This window comes from Mesoplodon mirus (assembly GCF_964341445.2).
Source record: "Mesoplodon mirus genome assembly, chromosome: 9".
NCBI lineage: Eukaryota > Metazoa > Chordata > Mammalia > Artiodactyla > Ziphiidae > Mesoplodon > Mesoplodon mirus.
In genome coordinates this window covers 31,262,719-31,275,426 of record NC_138985.1, presented here as the reverse complement: position 1 = coordinate 31,275,426, position 12,708 = coordinate 31,262,719, and the positions used below count along the sequence as shown (strand labels likewise).

At 51.6% G+C, this 12,708-nt stretch overlaps 1 protein-coding gene across 6 annotated transcripts in view; it reads left to right on the top strand.

Moving 5' to 3' along the window:
- TNS3 (tensin 3) overlaps nt 1–12,708 on the top strand; it is a 243,498-nt gene that overhangs the window by 53,410 nt on the left and 177,380 nt on the right. For 4 of the 6 annotated variants that reach the window (XM_082632029.1, XM_082632031.1, XM_082632027.1 and 1 more), the window contains exons 2-3: nt 233–344; nt 12,670–12,707. Coding sequence is in view for 2 of the 6 variants with exons in the window: in XM_082632031.1 (XP_082488157.1) it covers nt 233–344; nt 12,670–12,707 (150 nt within the window). In the remaining 4 variants the exon portion in view is untranslated. Of the gene's footprint in view, nt 1–104; nt 345–666; nt 795–12,669; nt 12,708 lie in introns of those variants that run through there. The other 2 variants (XM_082632033.1, XM_082632034.1) reach the window with 2 other exon arrangements.

Below are 12,708 nucleotides of genomic sequence, written 5' to 3'. Positions count from 1 at the left end.
AGCGTGTGGGCCGCCACCAGGGCCCTGGCACCGGGCGTGCTGACGGGGCATCCCAGGCCCCTGGGATCCCAGCCTTGGCAGGGTGCTGTCTTGTTCTTCTCTGTTTGCCTGGTCAAGTTCCTGTTTCAGCCCTTCACCAACTCGGCTGGATTTATTATCTCCTGAAAGGGAAAAGAAAGAGCAAACGGACTATGAATGGAAGAGCTGACACTTTCTCTCTCTACTTTTTCAGCCAGAAGAGTTAACTTCGAGTCTGCACAGTTTTAAGAACAAGGCCTTTAAAAAACCCAGAGTCTGTGGGGTTTGCAAACAGATTATTGAAGGTCAAGGGATTTCATGCCGAGGTGAGTCCGCATTTATCGTTCCCATGCTGATTAAACCGAAGCAAGCAAACAAACAAAAAACCAAAATGAAACCTTCTTTCAGGAGTTTCCAAAAGTTAAATCACGGAACTCCCCATCTCAGCCTGAGTTTCCCCCAACCCTCACTGGGCCGGGACTGACCGTATTTACACAGATACGTACTCGTGAGAACTTTTTCCAGCAAGAGCGAAGCTAGTCATATGGGAGAGGGGGCAGCAATGAGTGGCTCATGACGTACGTACCTTCCGTCTGTCCTGTAGTGTCGGCAGCTCGGGTCATTCTACTTTCTGATCTCTCAGCACAGTTTACAGATAAAAACTTGGGGCTCTTTTGAGTGAGGGTCATCGCGTTACTGCCCTTTCAGCGTGTTGTCAGGCATTGCTCCTGTCGGTAAACAGCCACCAGCTTCACTATTTGGTGCTTAAACCCCAGGTAATCAATGCAACTTGCTATCTTTTGTGCTTTCACGTTAGTAAATCTGTCTAAGGGACATGTGAGGAGGACGTCTCTTGTTTCCCTTGAACTCTAGAATCGTGGTTCTGTGTCACAGAGTGGAGGCAGGTTGGGGGACCTGGCAGAAGGCTTTGGGCTGCTCTGGGGCTTCTTATCACCGGTGGGTTTAGGATTTCCTCCACAGAACATTTTCAGGGCTGCCTCTAGGCTCCCTTTCCCCGCTGTGGACACCCTGGTGCACGGTCCCTGATGGCTGCTTTGGGGTTGGGCAGCCTCGAGGAAAGATGCACAATGGTCACACTTCGTTGGGACCCAAGAGTGGGCAGGAGGCAGCTGTGGCCCCCTCCTCTGAAGGGCCCCTCCACGGGCAGTGCTGATGGTGCCCTGGTGCCATGAGCACGTCACCAACTCCTACCTGTCCTTCCCCCGCTGCGGCCTCGTGGGGACGCCAGAAGTCCCCTCCCTCCCTGGCGCCCCAGGGGTCTCTATTTCAAAGTTGACACACCTGCTTCTCAGAGTGCATGGCCCTCTCACCTTGTCCCTGGATGCAGCCTGTCTCACGGGGCCTGGTGGTTACTCTCTGTGTAGAAAGGGTGAGCCGGGCCCCGGGGGCTGAGGGGTCACCTGTGGAGGTGCACATGGGACATGGATCCAGTGCCAGGCCTCCTCAGCACGGGCCCTCTCCCCATATCAGCAGGCATGCATGGGTGTGTACGTACACGAACACACACGTGTGCATGTGCAAACACACAGACACGTGCTCACAGGTGCATATGCACACACATGGAGACGTAGAGGAGGGTGTGACAGAGACATGGCTGGGCTGGGAGCACAAGCTGGTGCTCTGAGTCTGTCAGGGGCAAAGTCTCCTGCTCTGAATCCATGACATGGGTTGTAACTATCCTCCTCTGGATGGCTGGTGCGAGGTCCGAATGAGACAGGTGTGAGGTGCTTAGCCCACGTTCTGGTACTTAACTTTGCAGTTGCTGTGATGATTCTTTTTCCTCAGTGACCCCAACTGGATGTGCCATGGGCGATTCCCACGTGGGTGACACCCGGGGTCCTTGGCTGGCTGCTGTCCACACGTGCAGGTCACGAGCACAAGCGAAGGTGGTTTAGCTCCATAGGCACAAGGGCCCTGTTTCCCACGTACGTTTAACACGGCCTGGTTGTGACAGATGGTCTCTATGGAGAGCCAGTTTCCTTCTCGTCTCTGCACAGCTGAGGCCTGAGCTGGCTGAGGAGCTGTCCCAAACGTCCCTTTAAAAATCTCAGTGCCTCTGCTCTAACCACCTACAAGGAACAGTTATTCTTTTCAAAGTAAATAGAAGCAGTGAGATGTGACCAGCTTGGAGACAGCGGTGCCCAGCAGCCAGGCTCTCCTCTCAGGCCAGGGCCTGGCTCCCTGCTTGCTTCTGAGGTTGCTCACGGCCCCCAGCACCGTCCAGGGCTTGGCGTGAGAGTGCATGTCCGGGCTTGTGCCCCCCTCCCTGTCCTGCAGCTTCCCAGGCCCATAGGGGCCAGGAGGGGTCCCAGATTATCCTTTGGTTCTTAACGGTCTGTTTTATGGCATTTTTTAGTGTGTAGTGTGTGAGATGCCAGGGAGGACCAAGGGGGCTGTTGGAATGGTGTGGATGGCACGTGGTTGTGCGTGCACCTGCTTGTGCACCCTCTGGAATTCTGTCGGGAGAGGTCAGCCAGATCTGAGGATCCCACTGGGTGCTGCGCTTCCTGGGGCCATCTTGGCCCCGAGGACCCTGTGTGTGCCCAACACGGAAGGGCGGGAGGGCGGCAGGGCGGTGACAGTCGGGCCTTGTGCAGTGCCGTCTCGTGACCTGTGTTGCCCACGCTTCTCTGCTCCAAGAATCGCTGTGTGGTTACGTTTTATCTCACAGTCTAGCCACATGGAGATCACTTTTTTGACCCACCTAGTTTTCTTTTCCTTGAAGAAAATCATTCACTGACAACGGTCCCGTAGGTGCCCTCTCCCTCAGAGTGGTTCATCTCCACGTCTCATTTCCCCTCAGGGACACTCTGCCACTGTCTCCTGTGCAGGGAAGCCAGGGCAAACACAATGTGACCCCAAGGCGCCCGCGCCCGTGTGTCGCCCCAGCGCTTGGCTGGGGCGGTTTGCATAGTTTGGAGGCAGTGGAAACAGATCAGGGGTTGGGCGCGGGTCCTGGGGCAGCTCCTCTCTCCCGCTTCCCTTCCCGGTGCGTATGCCCCAGCAGACCTGCCACGCTCCCTGTGTGCACACCTGGCCTCTCCTTGTGTTATCTCAAGGCCTCGTTCCTCTGCTCTGAGCCCCCCAGCCAAGGGGATGTGTATGGACTCTCCCTGAGGGGCCCTGGGTCCATCCCTCGTGGCCGGGTGGTGGCATTTGCTGCCCTGAAGCACGTGGCCGGGACCACTGGCTTGTAGAGGCCACCTCTGGGGCCTGTGTGGCTTGGGGAAGCCATGTCCTTGGCCCAAGGACTCAGCTGCCTGGATGTGGGCCCCGGAGAGCTGCGCTACTTGGAGAAGTAACTGGGAGCAGGTCTGCGTGAGGGTCAAGGCCCAGGACTTGGTGGAGAGGCCCGCTGACATCAGGGATGCCTGTGTGCCCGGAGCCCCACGTGGGATCCAGGGCAGGCAGTGGGCAGTGTGGAAGGAAGCCCAGTGGTGGGTGCCCGTGCAGGCATCAAGTCCTGATTTCTAGGTCCTGCATGGAGGCCGTTCCTAATGTGGACCCCTTGGGCACATGTGCATTGAGGGGCTGGGGACTCACCTGTATCAGTGTTAGTGAGAAGTCTGCCGATTTCTCTTCAGAAAAAGGTTTTCTAGAACTCCCTCATACGGTGGAATTTAAACACCTATGAGAATACTTAACAGATTATCGTATTTACGTACCTAACTGTAATAACTGTGTGAATAAACAGTAGCTACTCTTTTTTGAGAAAGAAAGAACTCTATGTGCCAGGAGTCCTTTCGACGTTACCTTCTTAAATTAAACTGCTGTGTGCGGGAGATGCAAGACTCCATCCCAGGGTGGTTGTGACAGTCTGCCTCTCACAGATGCCGTCGTGTGTGAAGTGGGGCTTCTGCTGGGTTGGGAGCCCGGCAGAGTCTCTGCGGGTGTAGACGGGGCCTGGCAGGGTCAGTGGTTGGCTCCTGCAGAAGTCGCTGTGGCCCTGGACAGGCCCCTTTCCTGGCCCTCAATTTGGTGACCTTTACAATTTGCATGTTGAGTAGTTAATGTCTAGGAGTTCTTCCTTTTGTCAGTAAAGTTATACAAGTACCGTAAAACACTCGGACAGTATAGTAGTTTCCTCTCCCTATAGTTTAGATGTATGTCATATACATTTGCGCGTTGAGGCCGTGTGTGTGTGCTGCCTGTAGACATCATGTATCTTCTCTCAGTAACCACGCACAAGCTGTGTGAGGTCTCGGCAAAGAGACCCTTCCTTTGGTTCATTTCTGGGGAAGCAGCAGGGCATGGTGGAAGGGAGCATGGACCCTGGAGACAGGCTGCCAGGGTTCCTGCCCTGCCACCCTGTGCTTGAATTCTCTTTTATTTATTTTATTATTATTTTTTTTTTGCGGTAGGCGGGCCTCTCACTGCTGTGGCCTCTCCCGTTGTGGAGCACAGACTCCGGATGAGCAGGCTCAGCGGCCATGGCTCACGGGCCCAGCCGCTCCGCGGCATGTGGGATCTTCCCGGACCGGGGCACGAACCCGCGTCCCCTGCATCGGCAGGCAGACTCTCAACCACTGCACCACCAGGGAAGCCCTTGAATTCTCTTTTAGAGTCATTGTAACAGATTAAATGCACGAGGAACACAAAGAACATTGATTGGCTCAAGGAAGCGTCCAGTAGTGTTAGTGATGATGACCGTGATGACGGTATTCCTGTTGGTTATGGTGACATTGGTGATGGTGGAGAAGAGTCAGGTGTGTCTTCTGTGACTTGGGCTTAATATTTTTACTGTTTTTTTCTAGCTCCTTCTTGACCTTCAGGTCCCTTATTTTCACTTATTAACCTATTTTGCCACAAGTGTTTTATGTGGTGAACTTAGAAGAAAAAGTTTAATTTTTAAGAAGCTGTCGTTTGCACATAGAGGCTCCCTTACCCCTACTTCTCAAACTGTAGCTGCAGGGAAAGCCGCAGATGGCCGGTGGGTGACGGGTTAAGTGTCTGGTGTGGTTTGCCTTCTGCTGCCCAGAACCCAGCTGAAGCGCTTCCTGCTCTGCCCTCCCCACCAGCCAGGGCTTTGAACAGGTGACCTCTTCTCACTGCTCCACCAAGATCCCTCGGGTGGCTCAAGTGGCCCAGTTTCCACTGACAGTCCTGCTCCAAACCCACACTCGAGGGCACTGGCGTGGTGGATCTTGGCGTTCTAGTCCTCAGTGGGTGAGTCTTTTCCTGGTTGTCGAGAATTGTGAGTTCTGCGAGATTTGGCCCCACGGGGGAGATGGATCCAGAGAGGATGCAGTGTCAGATCAAGCCTGGATCTAATAATGGAATAGGAGAGAACAGACTGGAATGGAAAAAAATAAAGAAATGCTTCTCAACCGTAGGGAGGAGCCTGAAGGAAACGAAGGTTGAGAAAAGGAGCAAAAGAGAGGCCAGAGGGAAGATGGCATGGAGGGGGTTTTGTAAGGAATATTTGATAATGACTTTTTCCCTTCGGTTAACGGAACACATATTAAGCACCTGCTAGAATAAGAAGGTGAAAAAGCTGTGACCTGTGAGGGGGGAGCTCTGAGGCTGAGGGGGGAGTCCTGTCTGTCAGGCCATCACTGTCTACAATATCCTAAGGGATAAACAGACAGAGCTTAGGGCTGGATGGGGCAGGTCGGTAAGTGTAGATAGTCAGCACTTGCTTTGTGCCAGGTGCTGAATTAGAACCTCAGGACATGGTGGCAGTTATGACCAACAAGGCAAGGAAAAGGAGTGTGTGGCCAAGCAGTGAATGTGGCGTTGGGCCCTCTGCCCTCTGCTGTGGGCGTCCGTCACAGGTAGCTGGTGACTGTGGACGCGGATAAGCTGGTGAGCTTGAGGGCAGAGGCAGGAGAAGCAGAGGTGACGCCCAGGGCTCGTCTCTCTCTTGGTAAATATGTGTAGAGTATTGTATGACAAGCCTGTAAGCCAGTGACCTGGATTCCCAAGGCTCCTGGAGACATCGGGAGAATAGCAGTTCCAAGACAACGTGGAACAATGTGGGGCGTTTCAGAGCCAGACGCTCTGGGCAGCTGCTGCTATGGGAGCGGATTCCTACCCATGACTTTGGAAGTCCCTGTTTGACCAGGGAGCCCAGTGTGGAATGCAGACCCCAGACTTGTGGAGGTGAGGATTCGTGTGTCATTAATTGCAGGAAACTCATGAGAAATGCACTGGCAACATACCCCCTCCCGGGGTGAAGAAAGGCTCCTGATGGGAAATGCTGAGGGAGCGTTGGGGAGCCTACCCTGGACCTTGGCCTTGAGCTCAACCCACTCTTTCACTTGACTGCTTCTCTGCTTTTCATTTTTGCAAGTCAGTGGATGAAAAATGGTGTCTCGCTTTATTACGTTTTTCATTCATCTGGTTATCACTGAGGCTAAGCATCTAAAGAAATACAGAAAAGATGTCTGTAATGTTTATTTAGTAAACTAGCCTTTCAAATCCTTGGCTCATTTAAAAACTTAGATTATTTTTCTTCTTGATTTCTAAGAATTCATTATATTATAATATTAATCTTTCTATCATTAAATTAGGTAGGACTTTTGCCGATTTTTGATGGATTTTGACCTACAGAAATGTCAGTTCCTTACCATTTCAACTTGCGTATTGCAAACATTGCAAGCAGTTGCTTGCCTAATTTTGTTTGTGGAGTGTTTGTCATGTGAAAGTTTTAAGTTTCCGCTTATTCAAATCCACCCATCATTTCATTTAATTTCTGTTTTTGTTCCTATTTAAGAATGCCTTCCCTTCTCTATGGTCATAACGATGCTCTACAGTGCTTTATTCTAATATTCATTTCTGCTTTTCCAGTTCTCATCCAGTTTCACAATTTCCTGGTTGATTCATCTGGAATTCATGTTATTTCGGTTATTTTTCATGAGCGAGCTGGTTTTCCCAGCATGATTTATTGTGTAGCTCGTCCTTTTGTAACTGAGTATGACGATGTCTTTCCCCTATGCCGCGTTCTCACATGTGGACCAGCCCGTTGCACATGTCTGTTTTTACAGAGTTTGTACTGTACACAGTTTTATATCTTTTCACCTTGCCTGTTATAAGCATTGTCACATATTAGCTTTTTAGAAGTTATGATTTTTCAATAGGACTCAATATTTTATTTGTGGATATAAATTTTCTTCTTTATTGCTTCCGTAACTTCTTTTTTCATGGCAGAAATGAGCCTTTGATATCCCTTTGTTCTACTCCTCATTATGTACAATGAGAAGAGTGGCATTGTTTTACATATACATATATATATATATATATATATATATGGCGCATGCTTTGTGTGACTTAAGAGGCTGGAACTTCCCAGCTGTTTCTGCATTCAGTGTTTTTCACCATGGTATCAGTTAAAGTTCTTCAGCAAAAAAGAACCAACAGGATGTATATGGAGAAAGAAATTTACTGTAAGGAATTGGTCCACCCAGTATGGAAGCTAAGCCCTACCTGTAGTCGGCAAGCTGTGACCCAGGAGAGCCAATGCATGTGTAGTTCCTTTCTGAGCCCTAACCCCAAAACAGGAGAAGACCGACGTGCCAGCTTGAAGACAGTCAGGTAGGGAGAAAGAATTCTTTCTCACTCCACCTTTTATTCTGTTCCGGCCCTCAGTGGATTGGATGAAGCCCCCCGACATTGGGGAGGACAGTCAGCTTCACTCAGTCTACAGTTCCAACTATTTTTCTTATCCAGAAACACCCTCCCAGACACACCCAGAATAATGTTTAAGCAAATATCTGGGCATCTTGTGGCTTAGTGAAGTTGACACATAAAATTATCCATCAAAAAACATGTTCTGGTTGAAGTCTTTGAAGAAAATCCAGCTCTATACAGATATGTATTTGGAAAAGGAAGCATATTCTTTTTTTGATAGTACACCAAAAATCAAATGATAGTTTCTTAACGTTTAGTTTCCAAAGAAGACATATAGGGCTTCCCTGGTGGCGCAGTGGTTGAGAGTCCGCCTGCCGATGCTGGGGACACGGGTTCGTGCCCCGGTTTGGGAAGATCCCACATGCCGCGGAGCGGCTGGGCCCGTGAGCCATGGCCGCTGAGCCTGCGCGTCCGGAGCCTGTGCTCTGCAACGGGAGAGGCCACAACAGTGAGAGGCCCGCGTACCGCAAAAAAAAAAAAAAAAAAAAAAAAAAAAAAAAAAGACATATAAGTGGCCAATAGGTACATGCAGAGGTGCTCGACGCCACTAATCCTGAGGGAAATGCAAATCAAAACCATAATGAGATGACACCTCACACCTGTCATAATGGCTGTCATCAAAAAGACAAGGAAAAACAGGCTTTGGCGAGGTTGGAGAGAAAAGGGAACCCTCATACACTGGTGGTGGGAATATACATTGGTTCAGCCACTGTGGAGAACAGTATGGAGGTTCCTCAAAAAGTGAAAAACAGAATTACCATATGATCCAGCAATTCCACTCCTGGGTATATATCCAAAGGCAACAAAATCAGTATCTTGAAGAGATGTCTACACTCCCATGTTGATGGCAGCATTATTTACAATAGCCAAGACATGGAAACAACCTAAGTGTCCATCAGTGCATGACTGGATAATGAAAATGTGGTGGGTGTGTGTATGTGTGTGTGTATAAGGAAATATTCAGGTATAAAGAAGGTAATCCTGACATTTGCCATCATGGATGGGCCTTGAGGGCATTCTGCTAAGTGAGATAAGTCAAACAGAGAAAGAGAAATACTGTATGGTATCATTTATATGTGGAATCTGAAAAAAAAGAAAACTCATAGAAACAGAGAGTAGGAGAGCGGTTGCCAGGGACTGGGGGCTGGAGAAACGGAGAGATGTTGGTCGAAGGGTACAAACTTTCAGTCATAAGACAAATTCGTTCTGGGGATGTAGCGTACAGCGTGGTGTCCGTAGTTAACACGGCTGCTTTGTGTACTTGCAAGTTGCTGAGAGTGTAGATCTTAAGTGTTCTCACCACACACACAAGATGGTAACTATGTGAGGTGATGGATGTGTTAATTGACTTGATTGTGGTAAATGTTTCACAGTGTGTATGTATGTCAAATCATCATGCTGTACACTTTAAATACATACAACTTTGTCAATTATACCTCAGTAAAGCTGAAAAAAACCCAACAAAGTACGAGCTGCCAGTTGTAGGCTCCTGAGAAAAGGGGTAGATGAGAAGCTGATGGTCAAAGTGAACGTGTACATTTTGTGTTTTTATGTACATTTTGTGTTTTCGTGTACATTTTGTGTTTTCATGTACATTTTGTGTTTTTATGTACATTTTGGCCTCTGCTGTTGGGGGGGGTGCATTCTGTTGGGGAAGTTCTAGTACCTTCCGGGGCCTTCCTTCATCCTGGGGGCTGTGCTGCACAGAGGGGCAGTCAGGTGAAGAGGCTTCTGCCCTGTGTGGTCCTGCCGGGCACTGGCTTCCAAAAGCGGACCCGGAACAGAGAAGGGTCGTACGCCGTTGTCCAGGGAATGACACCCCAGGTCTCATCCATGAGCTCCAGGCTCCTATCAGGAATTAGGCAGAAGATCTGTAGCGCCTTTGTGGGGATGTGGTGACATTTGGTGGTGGCTGTGGGATGAGAGCTGTGATCAGACTGTCCATGGTGGGCGCTCAGGCTGTTAGCCTCTGTCCCTCCTGTCATGTCGCTGTTCCAAGAAGCTGGTGGTACACAGCAGATGACACCTTCCCTGGATGAGCTTGGCCTGGTCAGGAGAGATGGACGCACAGAGACTACTTTGAAATGATGCACGATGGGATGGGTGCTGGAGGGAGAAATGTACCCGGGGCTCCTGCAATCCTGTCAGGCACTTAGCCTTGCCTGGCGGGGCAGGGTGGAGGGAGGGAGGGCTTCCTGGAGGAGGAGGCGGCACTCGCACTCAGTCTGAGGAGGGTGTGGACGAGGTGCTGGAGCCGGGGAGGCTGGGAGTGCTGGATGTCGCATCTGTGCTGAGGAGCTGCCCTTGCTACTGTGGGCCACAGGATTGGAAACCGGGTCTGGATGCTGTTCCCGTCAGTGTTTATATGTTGGAAAGGCAGTGTGCAGCGGGGTGAAAAGTGGGGGCAGAGACGGGCTGGAATGCCAGCCTGCATAGGCCCCGCTGGGTCCTGGCACTGGCCCAGTTTCTCCCTGCCGGTGGTCCCGAGGATTGAAGGCAAGGGACATGCGGGAAGCATCTCGCTTGGGGTCACCCACAGCTCCCACAGGCTGAGGGTGAACTGCCACTCCGAGGAAAACCTGAGGGACCATCCACGCTGCTGGCATTTGGGTGGAAAGTGCATAATGCCGTGGGGTCACCTGATTCCATCCCAGGAACAGTGGGTTCACCTCTCAGGACCCCCGCCTTAGCGCGCGGGTGGTTTATGCAATTCACTATGATCAGTTAACCTTTGTGAATGTGATGATTTGCCCTATAACAGCCTGAGGCTCTCTCGTGGCCCAGTGGGCCGTGCACCATGAATGTGTCCCACTGCTCTCACCCTGCTTTCCACCGACCACAGCCCTTTTTGGGTTGAATTGGTTTGTCAATCTGCTGCTGCATAAGCAGTTACCCTCAAAGTTAGTGACTTATCGTGACAGTAGGTTCTCTTCTCACTGCTTCTGTGGATCAGGAATTTGGGAGTCACGTGGGCCAGCAGTGCTGGCTCAGGGTCCCGGAAGAGGCTGCCTCATCTGAAAGCTCTCCCGAGGCTGGAGGACCCACTTCCCAGGTGGCTCCCTCGCACGCACAGCTGGCTGGCAGGGTGGAGCTGCCTGCTGGTGGGAGGTCTCCGTTCCTTCAGGTGGCCCTCCTCTCCAGGGCTGCCTCAACGCCTCACAGCGTGGGCCAGGCTCCCCTCAGAGGGGGGATCCAGGAGACCAGGGCGGAGGTCACTCGCCATGCCCTGTGCCATCCTGCCTCGGCGCACGACCAGCTCTGTCACTGTGAGGGGACTGCGCGGGGTCACGGGTGCCAGGAGGGTCCCTGAGGCCATCTCCCGGCTGACTGCCACGGGAGGTCGTGCTCCTGTCCTGCCTGCTGAGTGGACTGGCCTGCCCCATCCAGCGTGTGTGGACAGAGCTTCCTCTGGGGCAGGGGGAAGTCTTCACCTGCATTTCTGCTAATTTTCACTTTCCCAAAGGCCAAAGGGCCCCTCAACTGCCTTGCTCTCTATCTCAGTCCTTCCGGCTGGCCTCTGGCCCCTGGCTGTCCTCTGTCTGAGATTTTAATCTGGTGTGAAAGCCTCTTTTATTCCCATGGCCAGCTTATCTCAATTAGAAAATCACTCATCGCCTTTGGAGGGGGGAAAGGGGGGGACCCATTAGAAAATGTAGAATAAATATTTGTTTTTGTGAATAATTTCACAAACCTCAGATGCACAGAGAGAGTTCAAAAAATAGATCTTGCAAAGATACTAACCCTGACTCTTCCCTGCTGGAGTTGCAGGGACCACCCCCCAGCCGCGGGCTGTTTTACTTTGTTGTACCCTCATTCGGGCCCAGGTAGACTACGAGTTCAGGCTTTCTGTCCTCAGCTCATAGACGAGAGGGGGAAGATACGGGGGGGGGGGGCGTTGGTGAAAAGTTTGGGCCTCAAAGCGCTAACCAGGATTTGGGGCCCGTCTCCTGACCTCCAAGGCCTTATTCTTCCAGGACCACACACTTCTATACGTTGACATTGTGCTTTCGTCCCAAGAACGATTCCATTTTGGCAACACGATAACCCTGGGAGAGGAAAGAGGCCCAGAGAGGTCACTGGTCCTGCCTAGAGCAGCCCAGCTGGACAGGGCCTGGAAGCCCCCAGGTCCCATGCCCCTAAGCCCAGGTCCCTGTCCCCCATCTCACAGCTGCCCCACGGGTTCCCCAGATGGATGCCCGCTTGGAGCCCACATGGGAGCTTGCACTGGGCTTCTCTGGTGCAGTTGCTTCATTCTGTGCCGCCTCGCTGTCCCGCTGCCTCTGCCTGGAAGCGTCGGCAGGCAGGCCCCCGTGCCCCGAGCCACCGTAGTGGTGTGGGTGAAGCCTTTCATGTCCTGTCAGCACAGCTGCAGCCTCTGGACGGCGGGCCTGTGAAATCCACATTGGTTCCGGCTCTGTCTGCATTGTTAAGGCCTCCGAACCAACACATGCCTCTCTCAGTCCACACAATGGCCTGGGTTGAAGGATCCCCCGCAGGAATTTAGACGTGGATTTGTTCTGACAGTCAGTTCTTAAGTTATCCGGAAGTGGAAGGAGTGTGGAACTCAAATGTCCAGTTTCTGACTAATTTAAAGGCGCCAGTCCTGAGTCTTCTGGGGCACTTTCAAGTTTCTCTCCTTTCTTCAGGGAGAAGCTGTAATTTCCAGCCAAACACGGATGCTTTCTACTGCTCAGGTTCACCGCCTTTCTCCTGCAAGGCCCTGATTTGGCCGCCTGAACCCCTGGAAAAGCCAGTGTGTTTGTAACTGCTCCCCAGCGTCCCCACCTGCGCCATCTGGGCCGTTGCTGACAGTGCAGAGGGTGGCTGGGTTCTTGGACGCTGTGTCCGTCCATCCCACACTCTGTTGAACTCGGCGTTGTGTCTAAGTGAAAAACCTCCCTCAGTCCGGACGTTCTCAAGGATTGAGAATCTGGAGATGTAGAAAGTATTGAGAGACTGCTCAACACACACACACACACATTCTTTCTCCTTCTCTTGCAGCCTGCAAGTATTCCTGCCACAAGAAATGTGAAGCCAAGG